The sequence below is a fragment of the Lepidochelys kempii genome, chromosome 2 (assembly GCF_965140265.1).
Source record: "Lepidochelys kempii isolate rLepKem1 chromosome 2, rLepKem1.hap2, whole genome shotgun sequence".
In the NCBI taxonomy this organism is placed as follows: domain Eukaryota; kingdom Metazoa; phylum Chordata; order Testudines; family Cheloniidae; genus Lepidochelys; species Lepidochelys kempii.
The window spans coordinates 663,806-687,244 of record NC_133257.1 but is presented as its reverse complement, the minus strand read 5'-3'; the positions used below and the strand labels follow the sequence as shown (position 1 = coordinate 687,244).

The following is a 23,439-nucleotide window of genomic DNA, read 5'->3' as shown; positions in this document are numbered from 1 at the left end:
TTTTACTGCAGCCAAAAGCATGCTGAGTATCTCAGTGTAGGTATAGAGAGGGCTCACAGTTCCGTTTCTGTGGGTGTGAACCATAGCTATCTCCTCACAAAACAGAGATGTGATCCTTGTCTGATCCTTCTGAGTCCCCCTCCTTCCCACCAGTCAATGCAGTACTAAGCACTGAGGAGCTTACAGCTAATTTTAGACATGCTGCAAGGGTAAGGATGACGAGACAGGGCTGATTCATTCGGGAAGCACAGGTGACATCATGAGACTCTGCTCAGTAGAGTCACAAGGGACCATTGTGACCAGTCTGACCTCCTGCAGAACACAGGCAGAGACTCCCACCCAGTGATTCTCAGATACCTTAGTGATGGCACAGAACTCTGAAGGTCTGATCTCAGCTTGGACACTGACTCCCTCTGGGATTGGACAAGGCCCTTCCCCTCTTTTTCCTCTGCCAAATAGGGATAATAATGACCTGCACCTCTTGAGGGGCTGTGAGAATTAGCTCATGTGTCCTATACTTTGAAAATATAAAGGCCCAACGGTGGTATTGTTGAGACACTGGCTGTCCCCTAGTTAAGGTTGAAGCCATAAAAACCCGATCTACACGACCCACACCTTAATTTCCCCAAGAACTGTTACATCACATCTCAAGGGGGGAATTTAGATAAATCAGAAAATGCATTTTAAAGCTACACCAAAAGTTTCCCTAACTCCTTTTTCCAAAATGGCTTGACCTGCAAATTCTGAGTTTGTTGTGGCAGCAAAGAGTCCTGTGGCACCTTATAGACTAACAAAAAAAAAAACAGGAGTACTTGTGGCACCGTAGAGACTAATAAATTTATTAGAGCATAAGCTTTCCTGGGTTACAGCCCACTTCATCGGATGCACTGAATGGAACATATAGTAAGAAGATAGACATATACATACATACATACATACATACAGAGAAGGTGGAATTTGCCATACAAACTGTAAGAGGCTAATTAAGATGAGCTGCTATTAGCAGGAGAAAAAAAACTTTTGTAGTGATAATCAAGATGGCCCATTTAGACAGTTGACAAGAAGGTGTGAGGATACTTAACATGTGGAAATAGATTCAATAGACTACAATACCCACCTGCTGAAGTGAAAAAAACAGATTGATAGAGCCAGAAGAGTACCCAGAAGTCGCCTACTACAGTACAGGCCCAACAAAGAAAATAACAGAACGCCACTCGCCGTCACCTTCAGCCCCCAGCTAAAACCTCTGCAACACATCATCAAAGATCTACAACCTATCCTGAAAAATGATCCCTCACTCTCACAGATCTTGGGAGACAGACCAGTCCTCGCTTACAGACAGCCCTCCAACCTGAAGCAAATACTCTCCGGCAACCACACAACAAAAACACTAATCCAGGAACCTATCCTTGCAACAAAGCCCATTGCCAACTCTGTCCACATATTTATTCAAGCGACACCATCGTAGGACCTAATCACATTAGCCCATCAGGGGCTCATTCACCTGCACATCTACCAATGTGATATATGCCAGCACTGCCCCACTGCCATGTACATTGGCCAAACCAGACAGTCTCTACGCAAAAGAATAAATGGGGACAAATCTGACATCAGGAATCATAACATTCAAAAACTGGTAGGAGAACACTTCAGCCGCTCTGGCCACTCAGTAAAAGACTTAAAGGTGGCAATTCTGCAACAGAAAAGTTTCAAAAACAGACTCCAACGAGAAACTGCTGAGCTTGAATTAATATGCAAATTAGATACCATTAACTTGGGTTTGAATAGAGACTGGGAGTGGCTGGGTCATTACACATATTGACTCTATTTCCCCATGTTAAGTATCCTCGCACCTTGTCAAATGTCTAAATGTTCCATCTTGATTATCACTGCAAAAGTTTTTTTTTCTCCTGCTAATAATAGCTCGTCTTTATTTATTAGCCTCTTACAGTTTGTATGGCAAATTCCACCGTGTGTGTGTGTGTGTGTGTGTGTATATATATATATATATATACTTACTATATGTTCCATTCAGTGCATCCGATGAAGTGGGCTGTAGCCCACGAAAGCTTATGCTCTAATAAATTTGTTAGTCTCTTAGGTGCTACAAGTCCTCCTGTTCTTTTTGCGGCTACAGACTAACATGGCTGCTACTCTGAAACCTGTCATTATAGACTAACAGACATATTGGAGCATAAGCTTTCGTGGGTGAATACCCACTTCATCGGATGCATGTAGTGGAAGTTTCCAGAGGCAGGTATAAATATGCAAGCAAGAATCAGGCTAGGGATAATGAGGTTAGTTCAATCAGGGAGGATGAGGCCCTCTGCTAGCAGCTGAGGTGTGAACACCAAGGGAGGAGAAACTGCTTGTGTAGTTGACGAGCCAGTCACAGTCTTTGTTTAATCCTGAGCTGATGGGGTCAAATTTGCAAATGAAGCTCTGAAGCCCGGCAGTTTCTCTTTGAAGTCTGGTCCTGAAGTTTTTTTGCTGCAGGATGGCTTCCTTTAAATCCTTGAGTTTGTTGTGTTGGCCTGAGTGAGGAGAGGCTTTGAGAAGGTGTGCATTACAAAGAGATAAGAGCTGGTTTCACATGCATACAGAGCAATTTTTAAAATTATTTAATCTCACCTGCTGCTGACTACGCTGCTGGTCTGAGCCAGAGACATGGGGGGATGGAGAGGGACAGGTGTTGGGGGGGCCCCACAGGCAATGATAGGATGGTAATGGACTTCCTGTTACAGAAGGGTGTGATAGGACAGGAGGATGGAATGGGGTAAAGGCTTGGGAGAATTCTGGAGCGTGAGCCACACTGATGGGTTGGGGTATGGGTATCCCCTGTAATGTACTTGTTCTGGGAATGATGAGAAGTCTTCAGTCTCTAGGCCTGTGAGGCCAACTACTTACACCAGCCACTAAGTTCCAAGATAAAACTAACTTGAAGAATAATTGCCACCAAAATGTGTCATGCTGTTGAAGGTAAGAGGAGGGAAATCAGTTTGATAAATCCATCTCTGTAAGGTTTAAACACAGTCTGAAAAATAGCATCTCTCCAGCCACCTCTTCAGGGCACAAAACAAGTGGCAAATTCCTGGTATGCTGCTCGCCTAAGCAGTTGAGCTGGAGATGCCTGTGGAAGAGCCATAATTTCTGGGCTGTATGGAACATGGGTTGAGCATGTTTCTGGTGCCCCTGGGCGGTGCCATTACACATTGGTTCCAGAAAGCCCGGGGATGTTAATTTTTGCTGCTCAGGCATGGCACTGCAATGGCTGCTGTGATGTGCAGGTGCCATGGCTTTGCAGGGTTAACCCCAGCGGTCCCATGAACTGGCTCAGTCACTTCTCTCTTTCCTTCCTCTTCCTGCAGTCAACTGTGATGGTGCTGCGCAACATGGTGGATCCAAAGGACATTGATGATGATCTGGAGGGAGAAGTGACAGAAGAATGCGGAAAGTTTGGGGCAGTGAATAGGGTCATCATCTACCAAGAGAAGCAGGGCGAGGAGGAGGACGCTGAGATCATTGTCAAGATCTTTGTAGAGTTCTCTATGGCCTCAGAGACTCACAAAGCCATTCAGGCCCTGAATGGGCGCTGGTTTGCTGGGAGGAAGGTGGTGGCAGAGGTGTATGACCAGGAGAGATTTGATAACAGTGACCTGTCAGCATGAACTCTGCCTGAGAGAGACTTCTCCCCTGCCCCCTGTGTCCCATCTGTTTTTTTAGCCATGTGTAAGGAACGCTGCTGGGTGGGTGCAGCTCTCTACTGTGATGTACGTGTAGTTTGGATAAAAGTGCGAAGAAAAGCTAGCGTGCGTGAGTGTGTGTTAAAAGGGCCAGTACCACCTTGGTTGGGTCTGGAACAGGCCCAGTCTCCTCAGCCAGCAGCTTGTCAGGCCTTAGCGAGTAAGGGCCCGAGGTCAGAATCCCATGTCACCCTCTGGGGCCAGGAGCTGCAGTTTTCTTTAGAGGTGGGCTCTGCTTGTTTGAATGGAGCAGGCACCATCTTTTTAATAAGTGTTTGCCCAGTACATTGATCCCTGGTTGGAGCCCTCAGGCATTCTTGCAGTGGAGCCAGGAATGGGCAGTGGCATGGGGAACGCTAGGAGGTCCTTCCAGAGAAGGCTGAGCAGCTGCAGGCTGAGCTCAGGCTCCAAGCCCTTGATGTGGGTAAGTGCCACCACATCAGCGGCTTGCAGTCTGCAGATGCTCTGGTCATCGCCTCGGCCTGCATGAGTCGATCCATTCCGGAGCACGTGCTCAGACACACTCACAAGGCTGAGATCCACGGCTGCAGCTGTCCACGTGAACAATGGTGGGGGGGACTGTCCCACCTGGGAACTTGCATTTTACACAGGCCTCGTGAGTTCAGGTTAATGGAAATATCAAGCTTGTGAAGCCAGGCTATAGCCCAGTAACAAGTCAGTTGGGATTTGAATGTACAGTCCTGTTACTTGTGATCCGGTGTGGTTCAGGGCAGGCTGATCTGTCGGCTGCTCTAATACTATGGAGATCATATAGCTGCACCATGACAAAGGCCCCTTATGCACACTGCTCCCAAAGGTAAGAGGGGTATGAGAAGCAGTACGTGTGGGAAGGTTCACAGCTGACTTGAGAGGCGTGACTGCGGCCTGGGTTCTCACAGGTGCAGTGTTCGTACGACTGCTTTGTTCATGCAGCCTCCAATGTACATGTGGTAAATTGGACCTTAGAAATCTGTCCCTGTGGTGCTCTCTTTCAGTTTCTTTCTGCCCCTAGGCACTGTATTGAGGCACCCATTCCTTAAGTGAAAGGACAGCCACTGAGCGTGTCCTGTACAGAGGGCAGAATTTGAAAGCCAGTGCATATATGTCCTCTAGAGTTGGCCTCTGTCTAACTAGTGTGTGAGGCAGGGATTTAATCATAGAAGATCAGGGTTGGAAGGGACCTCAGGAGGTCATCTAGTCCAACCCCTTGCTCAAAGCAGGACCAGTCCCCAGTTTTTGTCCCAGATCCTTAAATGGTCTCCTCAAGAATTGAACTCACAACCCTGGGTTTAGCAGGCCAATTCTCAAACCACTGAGCTACCCCTCTGATCTACTACAATCGCTCTCTAATGATTTAAGGTTCATAAATTCCAAGGTCAGATGGTAATATAATCTGGCTGACCTGCATACAGTGCAGGCCATAGCTCCTGAGGTAAGATACAGATTTTCACATCCTAAGTGAGTTGTTCCAGCGCTTAATTACCCTGATTGCTAAAAATTGGCATCTTATTTCCATTCAAATTTGTTTAGCTTCTACATCCAGCCATTAGACTTGTTCTTCCTCCATCTGCTGGATTCAGGAACCCAAAAGAGTATTTCAGAGGGTTCTCATATAGTCTCTTGGAACTATCGGGGGAAATGCAGGGGTAAAGCAGGTATGAATTAAGAATGGCTGACTAATACCAGTCAACATGGTTTATGAAAAACAGGTCTTTTCAGATCAACTAGATAATGTTTTTTTTTTTGTTTTTTTTTTTTGTTTTTTTTTTACAAGATTACATGTTTGGTTAACATAATAGACATCTGTACGGCATTTGACTTACTTTTGATTAAAAATTAGCACTATACTAAATCAGTGCAGCACATGATGGATAGTAACATATTAAATGGATCAAAAAGTTGCTAACTGGGTCTCGAAAAGTAATTGTAAATGAGGGTGTTTCTAGTGATGTCCTTGAGGGATCTGTCTGGCCCAGTGCTGTTTAGTATGTCTGTCAGTGAGCTGGAAGAAAATATAAAAATCATTGCTGGTAATGTTTGCAGATGACACAAAAACTAGAGTGGTAAATCAGAAGGCCTGAGAGTCCTGAAAGCGTTGGCTGAGGAGATCTCTGGCCTGCTAAAGGTAATTTTAAATACCTCTTGGAATGCTGGAGACGTTCCAGAAGGCCGGAAGAGTGCTAATGTGGTGGTGGTTGTGCTGCAGAAAAATCATTTTTAAAAAAATCCTGTCCCACTCCCACATTGTTTCTTGAGATATATATATATATATTTTTAAATCCCGCACCAGCTGTTCTGGCAGCGGGTCCTCCGGGACCCACAGGATCCCAGTCCCACTGCAGGGCTCTACTCTGAAGGCACCATTGGCAGCAGCACAGAAGTGAGGGTGGCAGTGAGGGTTCTCCCAGCTTGTGCCTGGGGATGGTGGGGCTTCCCACCCCCCTTGCATGACGATGCAGGGGTTCTCCAGCCGTTTGCATGGAGGATTAAAGGTGGGGAAGAGGAGACACAGGGGCTGCTCATCCCCTTGTAAGGGTGCATGAGGACTCAGACACCTCTGGATGGGTGAGTTGGGAGGGTTGGGGGGTTCCCATCCCATTGCACAGGGGTGCAGGGAGTGGGTGGGTGCTGGTGGGGAAGACATCTGCTGAGAACAGCATGTCCAGTCATAGCTGGGACAATTTTAGAGCCCTTCAGCGGGACTGGGATCCCGCGGAACCAGCTGCCATAATAGCAGGAGCGGGATAAAAGTTCTAGAAACGCTGGGGGAGCGGGTGGGAGCGGGATTAAAAAATAGTCCTCCCCCACCACAAAGGTGAGCGCCCTGGCCAGCAGCCGCCGCTCTCCAGCCACCCGGCTCTGATGTTCTGTGCTGCTGCTGGTGGCAGCACCGCTTTCAGAGCGGGGCAGCCGGAGAGTGGCGACGGCTGGCCAAGGGCCCTGCCCCTCCATGGGTAGAAGTCAAACTGCGCTTATGGAAACTTCTCTGCCGTTACAGGGTTTTTTTCCTTTTTTTCCCCCCAGTGAGGAAAAAGGAGGGGAAAGCAGTGGACGTGTTGTTCCTTGACTTTAGCAAAGCTTTTGACACGGTCTCCCACAGTATTCTTGTCAGCAAGTTAAGGAAGTATGGGCTGGATGAATGGATGATAAGGTGGGTAGAAAGTTGGCTAGATTGTCGGGCTCAACGGGTAGTGATCAATGGCTCCATATCTAGTTGGCAGCCGGTATCAAGTGGAGTGCCCCAAGGGTCGGTCCTGGGGCCAGTTTTGTTCAATATCTTCATAAATGATCTGGAGGATGGTGTGGATTGCACTCTCAGCAAGTTTGCAGAGGACACTAAACTGGGAGGAGAGGTAGATACGCTGGAGGGTAGGGATGGGATACAGAGGGACCTAGACAAATTGGAGGATTGGGCCAAAAGAAATCTGATGAGGTTCAACAAGGACAAGCGCAGAGTCCTGCACTTAGGACGGAAGAATCCCATGCACTGCTACAGACTAGGGACCGAACGGCTGGGCAGCAGTTCTGCAGAAAAGGACCTAGGGGTTACAGTGGATGAGAAGTTGGATACGAGTCAACAATGTGCCCTTGTTGCCAAGAAGGCCAATGGCATTTTGGGTTGTATACGTAGGGGCATTGCCAGCAGATCGAGAGATGTGATCGTTCCCCTCTATTCGACATTGGTGAGGCCTCATCTGGAGTACTGTGTCCAGTTTTGGGCCCCACACTACAAGAAGGATGTGGAAAAATTGGAAAGAGTCCAGCGGAGGGCAACAAAAATGATTAGGAGACTGGGACACATGACTTATGAGGAGAGGCTGAGGGAACTGGGATTGTTTAATCTGTGCAAGAGAAGAGTGAGGGGGGATTTGATAGCTGCTTTCAACTACTTGAAAGGGGGTTCCAAAGAGGATGGATCTAGACTGTTCTCAATGGTAGCAGATGACAGAACAAGGAGTAATGGTCTCAAGTTGCAGTGGGGGAGGTTTAGGTTGGATATTAGGAAAAACTTTTTCACTAGGAGGGTGGTGAAACACTGGAATGGGTTCCCTAGGGAGGTGGTGGAATCTCCTTCCTTAGAGTTTTTTAAGGTCAGGCTTGACAAAGCCCTGGCTGGGATGATTTAATTGGGGATTGGTCCTGCTTTGAGCAGGGGGTTGGACTAGATGACCTCCTGAGGTCCCTTCCAACCCTGATATTCTATGAGAGTTTGTGTGTCCCTAAGGCAGAGGTGGGCAAACTGTGGCCTGTGGGCCCGTCCTGCCCAGCCCCTGAGCTCCCAGCCGGGGAGGCTAGCCCCTGGCCTCTTCCCTGCCGTCCCCCCTCTTCCGCAGCTGTGTGGGCAGCGCGGCTTGTGTCCGCCCACCTCTCACGCTTTCTAATAAGCCTGTCCTGCCGCTCTGAGCGGCATGGTTAGAGGGCGGGGGGAGAGGGGATTGGATAGGGGGCAGGAGGTTCCTGGGGTAGTCAGAAGGCAGTTGGATGGGGCAGAGGTTGGGGGGGGCAGTCAGGAGACAGGGAGCAGGGGGGTTGGATAGGGGGTGGGGTCCCGGAGGGGGGCAGTTAGAGGCAGGGGGTCCCAGGAGGGGGCGGTCAGGGGACAAGGAGCAGGGGGAGTTGGATGGGTTGGGGGTGGGAAGTGGGAGAGGGTGGATTGGGGGCTGGGGCCAGGCTGTTTCCGGAGGTGTACAGCCTTCCCTACCCAGCCCTCCATACCGTTTCACAACCCCGATGTGGCCCTCGGGCTAAAAAGTTTGCCCACCCCTGCCCTTGAAAAACCCGTTTGAAAACCACTGCATTAAATGGATTAAAAACTGGCTGACGGATCTCTACAAGTAGTTGTCAGTGGGGAATCATGGAGCAGATGTGTTTTTAGTGATTGGTTCTAACCCAGTGCTAATCATCCAGAAGTAAATATTCGCAGATGACATAGACCTTGAGGGAGTGGTAAATAAGGAAGAGGACAGGTCACTGATACAGAGTGATCTGGATTGCTTGGTAAACTGGTGCAAGCAAACCATATGAATTGTAACATGGCTAACTGTAACTGTGTACATCTAGGAACAAACAATGTTAGCCATAATTAGAGGATGGGGGACTCTAACCTGGGAAGCACGGACTCTAAAAAGGACTTGGGGGTGATGGTGGATAATCAGCTGAACATGAGCTCCCAGTGTGATGCTGTGGCCAAAAGGGCTAAAGGGATCCTTGAATCCATAAAGGGAGTCATAGAGTGAGACAAGGTGGATGATTAGATTAGGGTTAGTAGATTACTAATGGTTGTAATGAGCTATAAAACCAGTGACTGACCCATGATTTTTAGTGTCTAGGAGAACTATGAATTTAAGTTCCCAGGTTCGTCTTTTGAAGGTGCTGTGCAGGTTTCCTTTGAGGATGGGGACTGATTGGTCAGATCCTGCATTTGCACTGGATGGGGTACATCACATGTTGTGATAGGCTGTGTAGGACCCGTGGATTATGAAAGGTGTGTTGTGGGGAGTATTGATCGTCATAGCAGTGGAGAGATATCTTCAGACTTTGCATCTGTTCTGGCAGGGTTTGGTGCCACTTTGAATTGGTGTGTCCTGGTCTATGGGGAGCTTGCTTCTGATGGGGAGCTTGGCCAGGTTCCAAACATATCTCCATTGCCACAGTGATCAAAAACCCAAACACACCATTCAAGATCCATGGACCCTACAGATTTTTACCACAATGTGGTGTACCTCATCTAGTGCATCAGATGCCCTAAAACAACTATGTGGCTAAAACCAGATAATCACTACAGCCTCGAATGAACTTACACAGAAAAATAAGACAAACACCCCATCACCCATGGGCGAACACCTTTCACAAAGGGATCACTACATATCCTTACTGGTCCTCATCCGCAAAGTTAACCCACACAACACCTTCAAAAGACAAGCCTGGGAACTTAAATTCATAACTCTGCTAGACAGTAAAAATCGTGCTCAGAGACACTGGTTTTATGGCTCATTACAACAATTTGTAATCTACTAGCCTTCCTTTGTCCAGGGACTTCAGAGCTGTTTATTTCCCACTTCATTTCAAGTGGTTTCTTGCCACATGTGCTTATGCTTAACAATCTGTCCCACCTTATATGTAGCTGTGACGCTCTGGTAACTTGTTCCAGATCTGAAGAGGAGCTCTATGTAGCTCGAAAGCTTGTCACTTCCACCAAATGAAGTTGGTCTATGTTTCTCATATCCTGAGACCATATCCAACAACACTGCAATGAACAGGAGAAGCAGGAGCAGAGAGGTTATTTAACTTCTGTACTTGGCCCTGGTGAGACTGGTGTCCACAGTTCTATGAAACCTCTCTAATTTATCAACATCTTTCTTGAAGAGCCAAAAGAATTATTAAAGGATTAGTAAAAAAACATGTCTTGGTAGGCTCTGGCAGCTCAGTCTATCTAGCTTAACAAGGAAACAATTAAGGATTGAGTTGATCACAGTCTATAAGTAGCTACATGAAGAACAAATATTTGACAATTGGCTCTTCTGTCTGGTATAATGAGCTATAATGCAGATCTATAAAGCTATAATGAGATCCAATGGCTGGAAGTTGAAGCTAAACAAATTCAGATTAGTAATAAGATCTAAGTAATTAACCACTGGAACAACTCACCAAGTATTGTAATGGATTCTCCATCACAAACGATTTTTAAAAATCAAGTTTGGATGTTTTTCCAGGAGCAGTGTTCTGGCATTATTTCAGGGAAGTCCTGTGTTATACAGGAGGGAGACAATCACAGTAGTCGCTTCTGACTCACAGTGACAGTGAGTGGAGTGAGAAATAATAATGCAGACAGAGCAGTCGTACAGAACAATCTCTATCATGGGGTAAGCTGAGCCCGTTCAAACAAAATGTGGTTTAATGCAATCAAATGCAAAGTTACACATCTAGGAACAAAGAATGCAGGCCATACCTACGGAGTGGGGACTGGATCACGAAAGGCAACAGCTGAAAAGTATTATGGGGTCCTAGTGGACAAGGAACTGAACATAAGCTCCCAGGGCGATGCTGTGGCTAAAAGGTCTAATGCGATCCTGGGATGTATACACCAATACATATACACCAAGTAGGGAGTGGAGAGTAAGGAGCAAGGAAGAGCCACAAAAATAATTTGAGTACTGAAGAAAATGCTGTACAATGAGAGGCTCAAAGAGATCAACCCGTTTGACTTAAGAAGATTGAGAGGTTGCTTGACAATAGTGGGTATTAAAGGGCTTTTTAACGTAGCGGAGACAGGCATAACAAGAACCAATGGCTGGAAGGTAGAGCTGGACAAATTCCAGTTAAAATAAGGCACCCATTTTTAACAGTGACGGTTATAGTTCCTATGGTTAAACTACAAGGGAAGTAATGGATTCTCCACATCTGGTCTTCAGATCAAGACCAGATTCCTTTCCGGAAAGACGCTTACTCAGAAGTTGTTGGGCTCAATAGAGCAGTAATTATATGAAATTCTCTGGCCTGTATTATACAGGATGTCAGACTAGAGTTAATGATCCCCTCTGGCCTTCAAAATCCATGGATAAAGCTATGAATCTATAAATAATGGGGACAGGTTTGACTAAGGGATCTGGATCATACAGCAAGCTGGACTCTAACATAATTTGCTTTAATACAGCTAAAAGGAAGATCATACATCTAGTAATCAAGAATGTGTCTGTCATGCCTATAAGATGGGGGACTGGAAAGTAGAGACTCTGTTTTAGAGTTGGGGTTCGTGGTAGAAACTGAATGTGTACTTAGTGTAATGCTTTGACTAAGAGGGCTGATGCAATTCTTGTAGGGTGGTGTTGCCTCTGGATCCATTATTTGTGAGACTGTTACTGGAATACTGGGTCTCCACACTTCAAAAAGGACATTGAAGGATATTGAAAAATTGGAAAGGACTCAGAAAAGAGCCACAGGCATGCTTTGAGGTCTTGAAAACCTGTCTTTACAGTGAGAGAGAGTAAAGAAGCTCTGTCTGTTAGTTTATCACCTTTACATTGTGTATTTTTCGTCAGTCTAAAAGTACCTACAAAGCATTCGATTTCTGATGGTGGTATGGCTCTGATCTAGCAAGGACAGAATGAGATGCAGTGGCTGCAAGTTGAAGCTAGACAAATTCAGACTGGAAATAAGGCACAGGGTTTTAAACAGTGAAGGTAAATTAATTAACCACTGGAAAAATTTGCCTAGAGACAGGGTGGATTAAGACCATAAGAAAGGCCAGACGGGGTCAGACCAAGGGTCCATCCAGCCCAGTCTCCTGTCTGCCGACAGCGGCCAATGCCAGGTGCCCCAGAGGGAGTGAACCTAACAGGTAATGATCTAGTGATCTCTCTCCTGCCATCCATCTCCACCCTCTGACAAACAGAGGCTAGGGATACCATTCCTTACCCATCCTGGCTAATAGCCATTAATGGACTTAACCTCCATGAATTTATCCAGTTCTCTTTTAAACCCCAATATAGTCCTAGCCTTCACAACCTCCTCAGGCAAGGAGTTCCACAGGTTGACTGTGTGCTGAGTGAAGAACTACTTCCTTTTATTTGTTTTAAACCTGCTGCCCTTAATTTCATTTGGTGGCCCCTAGTTCATATATTATGGGAACAAGTACAGTAACTCCTCACTTAACGTTCATAGAATCATAGAATATCAGGGTTGGAAGGGACCTCAGGAGGTCATCTAGTCCAACCCCCTGCTCAAAAGCAGGACCCATCCCCAATTAAATCGTCCCAGCCAGGGCTTTGTCAAGCCTGACCTTAAAAACTTCTAAGGAAGGAGATTCCACCACCTCCCTAGGCAACGCATTCCAGTGTTTCACCACCCTCCTAGTGAAAAAGTTTTTCCTAATATCCAACTTAAACCTCCCTCACTGCAACTTGAGACCATTACTCCTTGTCCTGTCCTCTTCCACCACTGAGAATAGTCTAGAACCATCCTCTCTGGAACCACCTCTCAGGTAGTTGAAAGCAGCTATCAAATCCCCCCTCATTCTTCTCTTCCGCAGACTAAACAATCCCAGTTCCCTCAGCCTCTCCTCATAAGCCATGTGTTCCAGACCCCTAATCATTTTTGTTGCCCTTTTGCTGGACTCTTTCCAGTTTATCCACATCCTTCTTGTAGTGTGGGGCCCAAAACTGGACACAGTACTCCAGATGAGGCCTCACCAATGTCGAATAGAGGGGGACGATCACGTCCCTCGATCTGCTGGCAATGCCCCTACTTATACATCACAAAATGCCATTGGCCTTCTTGGCAACAAGGGCACACTGCTGACTCATATCCAGCTTCTCGTCCACTGTTACCCCAGGTCCTTTTCCGCAGAACTGCTGCCTAGCCATTCGGTCCCTAGTCTGTAGCTGTGCATTGGGTTCTTCTGTCCTAAGTGCAGGACCCTGCACTTATCCTTACTGAACCTCATCAGATTTCTTTTGGCCCAATCCTCCAATTTGTCTAGGTCCCTCTGTATCCTATCCCTGCCCTCCAGCATATCTACCACTCCTCCCAGTTTAGTATCATCCGCAAATTTGCTGAGAGTGCAATCCACACCATCCTCCAGATCATTTATGAAGATATTGAACAAAACCGGCCCCAGGACCGACCCCTGGGGCACTCCACTTGACACCGGCTGCCAACTAGACGTGGAGTCATTGATCACTACCCGTTGAGCCCGACAATCTAGCCAACCTTCTACCCACCTTATAGTGCATTCATCCAGCCCCTACTTCTTTAACTTGCTGACAAGAATACTGTGGGAGACAGTGTCAAAAGCTTTGCTAAAGTCAAGATACAATACATCCACTGCTTTCCCTTCATCCACAGAACCAGGAATCTCATCATAGAAGGCGATTAGATTAGTCAGGCATGACCTTCCCTTGGTGAATCCATGCTGACTGTTCCTGATCACTTTCCTCTCATGTAAGTGCTTCAGGATTGATTCTTTGAGGACCTGCTCCATGATTTTTCCGGGGACTGAGGTGAGGCTGACTGGCCTGTAGTTCCCAGGATCCTCCTTCTTCCCTTTTTTAACATTAGCCTTTTTCCAGTCATGCGGGACTTCCCCCGTTCGCCACGAATTTTCAAAGATAAATGTTGTAGTTATGTTCCTGAAAAATGTGACTTTAAGTGAAACGATGTTAAGGGAATCCAGTTTCCCCATAAGAATTAATGTAAATGAGGGGGTTAGGTTCCAGGGAATTTTTTTTTTTGCCAGACAAAAGGCATTATATACATTTTAAACAAGCAATTTAATACTACAATCATCACTGCTGAGTATGAAGCTCGGCTGAGGTGGTGGAGTCAGAGCGTGGAAGAGGGTGGATTGTCTGGCTGCTCTTCTTGCTGAACTTTCTGAACTCGAAAAAACACAGCTAGAGATTGTTTTGCTTTCCTTTTTTTTTTTTTCTTGGTAAAATTTCTTTATAGCAAGTCATTAGATGACCAACTCCCCTAATCACTTTGGAGCTGCGTTCCCTGTCAACCCTCAGCCCGCCCACTCCACCCGTTCCCCCAGGCCCCCACCCTTGACCTGCTTCTTCTCCCCCGCTACCTTCTCCCCCTTTACTTTGCATGCTGCATCCTCGCTCCTCCCCTCCCCTTCTGAACGCAGCAAGCCAGCTGATTGCTGCGGGAAGGAGGCAGGGGAGGGAAGGGGGAGGTACACCAAGTCCTCACTCCTCTCACCTCCCTCCTGCCCGGGGCAATCAGCTGGCTTGCGGCATTTAGGAGGGAGAGGGGAGGAGTGAGGACTTGGCGCACAGGCTCCCCCTCCCTCCTCCTGCCCCCCCCCTCCCGAATCCTGCTGGGGAAATCAGGTTTGTGGTGTTCAGGAGGGAGGGAGAGTCTGTGTGCTGAGTCCTTGCTTCTGCCCCCTCCCTCCTGCCTCCTAAATGCCACAAGCCAGCTGATTGCCGCGGGCAGGAGGAGGGGGGAATCAGGGGGAAGGCGCTGATCCACAGGGTCTGCTGGTGGGTGGGAGACCCTGGGGGGGGGGGCATGGGGCGTAGGGAGGCTGCCAGCTGTGGAGAAAGCAGGCAGCCAAAAAACGTAATAGTGGAGCATTGCACAACTTTAAATGAACATGTTCCCTAATTGATCAGCAACGAAACAACGTTAACTGGGACAACTTTAGGATTACCATACGTCTGTATTTTCCCAGACATGTCTGGCTTTTTGGTTCTTAAATCACCACCGGGGAGGAATTTTTAAATATCTAAAAACATCCAGGATTTTGCCATTATTTTTCCCCAAAGAAGAGCTGATCATTCAAGAAAGAGTGTGAATATTGATCACTTGAGAGAGTGCCCTCTTTTTCCCCCTAGCTCCCAGCGCTTGCACCGCGAAACAGCTGTTTCGTGTGGCTGGGAGGGAGGGGTAAGAGGGAGAACGCGAGCACTCAGGGGAGGAAGCGGGACTGGGGCAGGGACTTTGGGGAAGGGGTCCAGTGGGCAAGGAGGGGGTAGAGTTGGGGCAGGGACTTTGGGGAAGGGGTTGGAATGGGGGCGGGCAAGGGGTGGAGTTGGGACAGGGCCGGGGGTGTGTGTGCGAGCAACTCCCCCTCCCCCCCCTCCGGTGGAGTGTCCTCTTTTTTGAATGTTCAAACATGGTAACCCTGGACAACTTTAAGTGAGGAGTTACTGTAAATAACTTTCCCTTATTCACTTTCTCCACACCACTCATGATTTTATAGACCTCTATCACATCCCCACCCTTCGTCTCCTCTTTTCCAAGCGGAAAAGTCCTGACCTCTTTAATCTCTCCTCATATGGGACCTGTTCCAAACCCCTCATCATTTTAGTTGCCCTTCTCTGTTCCTTTACTAATGCCAATATATCTTTTTTGAGATGAGGGGACCACATCTGTGCGCAGTATTCAAGATGTGGGCGTACCACGGATTTATATAAGGGCAATAAGATATTCTCCATCTCATTCTCTATCCCTTTTTTAATGATTCCTAACATCCTGTTTGCTTTTTTGACTGCTGCTGCACACTGCGTGGACATCTTCAGAGAACTATTCACGATGATGCCAAGATCTCTTTCCTGATTAGTTGTAGCTAAATTAGTCCCCATCCTATTGTATGTATAGTTGGGGTTATTTTTTCCAATGTGCATTACTTTACATTTATCCACATTAAATTTCATTTGCCATTTTGTTGCCCAATCACTTAGTTTTGTGAGATCTTTTTGAAGTTCCTCACAGTCTGCTTTGGTCTTAACTATCTTGAGCAGTTTAGTATCGTCTGCAAACTTTGCCGCCTCCCTGTTTACCCCTTTCTCCGGATCATTTATGAATAAGTTGAATAGGATTGGTCCTAGGACTGACCCTTGGGGAACACCACTAGTTACTCCTCTCCATTCTGAAAATTTACCATTTATTCCTACCCTTTCTCAATCCCTCTTATCCCATGACAACTTAATTTACGTAAGAGCCTTTGGTGAGGGACCTTGTCAAAGGCTTTCTGGAAATCTTCTCCATTTAAGTCTTTAAATCAAGACTGGATCTTTTTAAAAGACCAATCAGAAGTTACGGGCATGATGTAGAAACCACTTGATGAAGTTCTCTGGACCTTGTGACTCAGACGATTATAGAAATAAAGGGCTGAAACGGAGCTTGAGAGGTCATCAAGTCCAGCTGCTTGTGCTGAGGCAGGATCAACTAAACCTAGATCGTCCCTGACTGGTGCTTGTCCAATCTGTTCTTAAAAACCTCCAGTGGTGGGGTTTCCACAACTGCCTTTGGAAGTCTGTTTCAGAGCTTAACGACCCGTAGAAAGTTTTTTCCTAATATCTAACCTAAATCTCCCTTGCTGCAAATTAAGCCCATTGCTTCTTGCCCCCATCTTCAGTGGACCTGGAGAACGAGGGATCACTGTCCTGTTTGTAACAGCCCTTCACAGAGTTGGAAACAGTTTTCAAGTCCCCCCAGCTACCCAGTGTTTTTTCAAGCCCAGTTTTTCCTTATAGGTCAGGTTTTCTAAATCTTTTATCATTTTTGTTGCTCCCCTCTGGTCTCTCTGCAGCTTACCCACATCCTTCTTAAAGTGTGACGCCCAGAACGGAACCTAGTACTCCAGCTGAGGCCTCAGCAAGGCGAGTAGAGCAGGACAATTGCCTCCCATGTCTTACAGATGACACTCCTGTCAGTACACCCCAGAATATTAGCCTTTTGCGCAACTGCATCACTTTGTTGACTCAGATTAAATTTCTGATCCACTATAACCCTCAAATCCTTTTCAGCAGCACTATCATCTAGCCAATTTCTTCCATTTGTAGTCATACATTTGATTTTTCTTTCCTAAGTGTAGTACTTTACACTTGTCTTTTTTTGAATGTCAACTTCTTGATTTCAGACCAGTTCTCTTAATTTTTCAAGGTCATTTTGAATTCTAATCCTGTCCTCCTGCTTGCAACCCCTCCCAGCTTGGTGTCATCCGCAGATTTTATAAGTGTACTCTCCATGTCATTATCCAGTCATTAATGAAAATTTTAATAATATTGGACCCAGGGCTGACAACTGCAGGGTCCCACTTAGATACGCCCTCCCCCTTTGACAGGGAAGCATTGATAACTCCTCTTGGACTCACCTGTCTCTCCCCATTCATTGTGCAGGGAGCCTAGGTGCCTAACTCAGGCTTTATGAATCATGGTGGTGTTTCTGTGATTTTCTAGGAGCCTAAACATTAGGCACCGTGATGCACAGTGTTGCAACACCTAAGTGCCTTTGTGGTTTTGAGCCTTATTTCTCTGCCTCAGTTCCCCATCAAGCACACCCTGGATTAGGCCACTTTCTTAAAAGAGAATATGTAGAAGAACTTGTCCTGCTTGTGCCACTGTGAGATCCTTATTTTAAGTGGAACTGTTTGGCATTTCTACCTGTACGTGTCATATCCTGTTTCTGGGTGCGAACTGGAGGATGGTGCTAAGACTCCTTGTGCAGCAGGCTGCCGGACAGAGAACATGGTTGCTGCTCATACTGCTCCCGCAAGCGGCAGCCCTGAAGAATGCCGCAGTAGAAGTGAATGCCCGCTCCTCGCCCTTGTCTCGTTTGCTCACTCCACCAACCGTGGTAGGGGGGCAACGTGGGGTTTGTTCGTGAGGCCTTATGCTGTGCCTAGAACGTTTGTTTATGTTCTGAGAGCACCCCAAGGGTCGAGGCTTTGTCTATGCACATGAACAAATAAAGCTCACAGGTTGTAGGGCCTGTAATACGTCTCTCATGAGAAAAATAACCCTGAATTATGAAGAAATGTAAGAACGAAGTAGGTGAGTGAACACAACAAAAATCTCACATTAAAATAAACTCCTGTACTGCAAATAGCAAATGTTCTTACCTTAGAGTCCAGAAGTGCTTCAGGCCATTGCAGACCAGAAGGGATGACTTCAGCCCCAGCTAATTTGGTTGAAATGATCATGAAAAATAGAGTTGTAAATCCCCTTGATGACCATGACTTGATAGAGACTAACCAGCATGGCTTCTGCAAGGGAAAACTGTGCCTCTCTAGTCGACTGGAAGTATTTGAGTGTGTTGACAAAATAGTGGCTAAAGAATTGTCTGACCATTTATTAGACTTCCAAAAAAGCCATTGACAAAGTCCCACTGGGAGCCTATAAAGGGAACAGGGCACAGTCAACCTGCAGAGCTCTTTGCCAAAGGAAGCTGTGAAGGCAAGATTGTAACAGGGTTCAAAAAAGAACTAGATCAATTCATGGAGGATATAGGTTAACTATTAGCCAGGATGGGCAGGGATGCAAAACCATGCTCTGAAGTGTCCCTAGCCTCTCTTTGCCAGAAGCTAAGAAAATGGTCTGTCCAAAAGTCCCAGAGGCCCTATTGTTGACCTCCAGCTGCAGTTGTGGAAAGGAGTCTCTTGGCTGGACTTGTCTTCCCCAGGCCTGGGGGTGAGAGGGGGCCTCCCTGTGGGTCCAGGATGGCTGTGGGGGGAGCCCCAGCTGCATTTCATTTCCTGCTATTGCTAATAGTGCTTGCACCAAGAAAGGGATAGATGCACAATAGTGAAATAGTGGGTACGTCATCATATAAGCCAGTGGGATGTTTCCATTGCTCAGTTCTGGCCCCCCATCTGACAGGATCTAGCAGATATAGAAAGGGGGCCCAGAGAAAGGAATTGATACTACTTAGAAGCCTGGAGAGCGTGATTAGGACTGTTTTAGGTTAGAGATGAGATAGGGCATATATAGGAAACAAAATAATGAATGGGATAAAAAAGAGAGATCGGGCACTTGCATTAACCCTGGCTCGTAATTCAAGGAAATGGGGACATTCCGTGCCATTGAAAGGCAGCCAATTTAAGACTAGTAAGAGGAAATGTTTTTTCTTATGTCAGTCTGTGGAACTCACTGCCACTGGATACAAAGGCCAAGAGTTTATCTGATTTCAGACACGGATCAGCTGTTGCTATGGCTAATGAGAAGTAATGAATACAGTGATTGATGCTGTAACATTCTCTAGATCACAGAACCTCACAAGAGACACGTGTAGGCTGAAACGAGCCCTTGTGCTACAACGGCACTCCATGTAAGTGTCTACGTACCTATGGGGCACGTAGTGCTATCTCTCACTGTTCTTATAATGGCTATGTTGTCACAGGCTGGCGTCGATGGATGCACAGATGCAGAGGTGCTGACTCTTGTTGTTTTAGAATACATTTTAGGCAGAGCTGATGGTGATGCCTAGAGTTAAGGTTGCCCAGCATACTTCCTATTATAAGATCTTGTTTTCTGTTGCTTCTAACTTTGCCAAATGTTAACCATTTCGGCTGAATTTCTCCATGCCAGGTGTCTGCCTCAGCTAAATTTTACTGGAAAATTATGGCAAAAGTGGTTCACACATTTCTCAGGAGGAAAAAATTGCTGTTTTGTCCATGTTACAACAAATCCTTGTAGTTGATTTGTTGGGAAGCTCTAGCACCTCCATGTTTTGAAGCAGGAACTTGAAATTTGAGGGAGGGTTTGCCTTAGAGATAGGGATGTGCCTTTTCCTTCCCTGTGGGAAAAACAGCCCACATTTGGCCAAGCCTATGAAAAAAATCTGAGTTTGCATATGCCCAATAGTCTTGTTAGAGTTTTGCAGCTAAATTCTCTGAAGATTTTGCTCCAACAGAGATAGCGGGGCTGATAAGGACTTTTCTGCAATTGCTGCTCCAGGTTCCAGCAGCCACTGGGCATGAGAACTGAAAGCAGGGAAACTCTTCTGTGCCCTCAGTGTACCCGCTGCTGTGCCCAGGCAGCATGGAGGAGGAAGAACACTGAAATGCAGAGTGGACAAGAGCTGAACTGGGGGGAAAGACTGGGATAAGAAACCTGGGTGGGAGGGGAAGACCGTTTGGAAGCTGGGGAGGTATTAAGACTGGCTAGGACGCAGATGGTAATCGCAGAAGGGAGACTGAGAGGCTCAAAGGAGACTGGAAATAGGATGAAGGGGGTGGAGATTGGGAAGAAGATCCGGGGGAAAGGGAAGACAGAATGAGAAGTGTAGGGGGGAGACAAGGTTGGCACAGGATCAAGCTGGAAGTGGCAAAGGCGGAAGGGGTGTTGTATTAATTTACATGGAATAAATGGGCCAAAGGTGTTAACCCAGTCCCTGTCCAACATTAAACTGTTACAACAAGGTTTGGGGTTTGGTATACAGACACCACAACTTGCTTAGCACACTAATAAAAGGCTAACATTTTCATGAAGATACAGAAAAGAAGGAAAAGCAATTAAAGGCTTTGAAATGTAAAGTATTAAGTAAGGCCTTCATTTTAACATTTCCTGTTGCCTTTCTCTTGAGCTGGAGAGAGATTTTAGAAGGGAACACCCCCACCCCTACCCTGTTTTACAGGCTCTTAGATGTCATTAAAGAGGGTAACTGTCCTTTTGGGGAAAAGACGAGACGTGAGTTGAGATGAGCAGGCGCTCTTGTTATAGCTGCTGCTGTTAAAGTCCGATCCCATTTCGTCACAGGTGGTGGCTGGGGTTAGCTGGAGCCAGTAGAGGTGGCGATGTTATCTGGGTCCCGCTCTCTGGCCCAGTCTGGTCAGATCATCTCCTAGGATTAGGACAAGGAAGATCTGGAGTGCAAGGAACTGTTGACACTGACAGCAATGATGGTGAAGTTGCTTCAGTAGCCTCCATCTGTTTTTCCTCTTTCTCTGTCCCCATTTCCCCCCTCCCCCATCTCTTTAAGACCCAAAAAGGGAGTGATGGGTGGATAGCCCATCCCTTTATTATTTTGTCCACCAATTAGGCCTAATAGCCAATCCAAACATTTTGGGTCATTAATTTCTGGTTCCACATCTTCTGTTTTTACCAAGCATGATTTTAACATAGTCCTTGAGTTGTATCAACTTGGACTTTTTGTTTGGTTTGAAAAAAAATACTGGTTTAGAGAGAAAGCAAAAGTAGCTGTTAAAAGGAGTGTGTGTGTGTGTATATATATATATATATACATACACACACACACCCATAAGTGGAAGAAAGGGTAAGTAATTATTATAAATCAGAAGTTAGGAATTGTAGAACATTGATAAGGAGAGCCAAGGGTACAAGGAGAAATCTAAAGCCAGCAGAGTTAAGGACAATAAGAAGGAGTTTTTAAAAATAAACTAGGCACAAAGTAAATCCTGATAATGGTATTGGTCCATTACTAGATGGAAATGGTAGAATTATCAATAATAATGCAGAAAAGGCTGAAGTGTTCAATAAATATTTCTGTTCTTTATTTGGGGCGAGGGGGAGAGGAACAGGTGATGCAGGCTCATCATATAGTGATAACACATTTTCCATTCTAGTATCTCTGGATGATGATAAACAGAAGTTACCAAAATCAGACATTTTAAAATCAGACCCAGATAACTTGCATCCAAGAGTTTTAAAAAAGCTGACCGAGGAGCTTGCTGGACTGTTATTGTTGATTTTCAATAAGTCTTGGAGAAATTCCAGAAGACTGGAAAAAACCTGAAGTTGTGCTAATTTTTAAAAAGGTTAAATGGGATGATGCAGATAATTACAGGCCTGTCAGCCTAACATCAATCTCAGGCAAGATAATGGAGGGCCAATACGGGACTTGATTAATAAGAAATAAAGGAAGATAATGTAATTAATATAAATCAATATGCATTTACAGAAAATCAATCCTGTCAAACTAACTTGATCTTTTTTTTAAATGAGATCACAGGTTTGGTTGATAAAGGTAATAGTGTTGATGTAACATACTTCTGTAAGGGGTTTGACTAGTTATGGCACAATGTTTTGATAAAAAAAACAATGATGTAAAATTAACATGACACACATTATGTGGATTAAAAATGGGCTGAATACTAGATCTCAAAATGTAACTCTAAATGTGAAATTGTCAGAGCGGGTCTGTTTCCAGTGGGGTCCCGGGGGGGATTGGTTCTTGGCCCTATGCTATTTAACATCTTTATCAATGATCTAGAAAAAAAACCATAAAATTATCACTGATAAAACTTGCAGATGACACACAAATTGGGGGAGTGAAATTAATAAAAAGGACAGGTTAATAATTCAGAGCAATTTAGACTGCTTAGTAAACTGGAAGCAAGCAAAAGAATGTGGTGTTTGAATACAGCTAAATGTAAATGTATACCTCTAGGAACAAAGAATGCAGGCCCTACTTACAGAGGGGGGACTCTAGCCTGGGAAGCAGTGACTGAAAAAGAATTGGGGGTTCTGGTGGATAATTAGCTGAACATGAGCTCCTAATGTGACGCTGTGGCCAAAGGAGCTAATGCGATCCTGGGGTGCATAAATGGGAATCCTGAGCAGGAGTAGAGAGGTTATTTTACCTCTTTATTTGGCACTGGTGCGAGTGCTGCTGGAATCCTGTGTCCAGTTCTGGTGCCCACAATTCAAATTGTGTTGATATATTGGGGAGGATTCAGAGAAGAGCCATGAGCATTGTTAACGGATTAGAAAACCTGCCTTATAGCGAGAGTCTCAAAGAGCTCAATTTATTTTGCTTATCAAAGAGAAGGTTAAGGGGTGACTTGATCAGTCTGTAAGTACCTACATGGGGAACAAATATTTAACAATGGACTGTTCACTCTAGCAGAGGAAGGTCTAACATGATCCAGTGGCTAGAATTTGAAGCTAGACAAATTCAGACTGGAAATAAGGTGTACATTTTTAATGGTGAGTGTAAGTAATCATTGGAACAATTGACCAAGGATGGTGGTGGATTCTCCATCACTGACCATTTTTAAATCAAGATTGGATGTTTTTTCTGAAATATCTGCTCTAGGAATTAGTTTGGGGACGTTCTGTGATCCATGTTTTACAAGACGACAGGCCAGATAATCCACAAGGGATCCTTCTGGGCTCTGGATCTATAACACGACAACCTACTACTGTTATTGGTTGCACAGTTACCACCAGTGCTGGAGGCCTGTACTGTGTATCTAATGGTTCCAGCTCTGCTGATGAACCATGTGGGTGTCAATATGATTCTACATGATGGAATTTTTTTTCAATTTGTTTTTAAAAACTTCCTGCCTCATTCAGTGCCCAGAATGGATGGTGCTCTGGAAATGAAAGTGTTGCATCGTGAAGGAGACTGTTGTTGGTAGGATGCCAGCCTCATTTATTGCAGAAGTTGAAATGTGTGTGGTGAGTGAGATTGGGATTTGCAGGAAGAGAGGGTGATTTGAAGC

General features: G+C 45.7%; 1 protein-coding gene across 6 annotated transcripts in view; it reads left to right on the top strand.

The window, feature by feature from the left end:
* PUF60 (poly(U) binding splicing factor 60) overlaps positions 1 to 3,803 on the top strand; it is a 54,875-nt gene extending 51,072 nt beyond the window's left edge. For all 6 annotated transcript variants that reach the window (XM_073329754.1, XM_073329752.1, XM_073329753.1 and 3 more), the window contains one exon: positions 3,369 to 3,803. In XM_073329754.1, the coding sequence (XP_073185855.1) occupies positions 3,369 to 3,668 (300 nt within the window). In that variant the 3' untranslated portion in view covers positions 3,669 to 3,803. The remainder of the gene's footprint in view (positions 1 to 3,368) is intronic.
* The last annotated feature ends 19,636 nt before the right edge of the window (positions 3,804 to 23,439 follow it).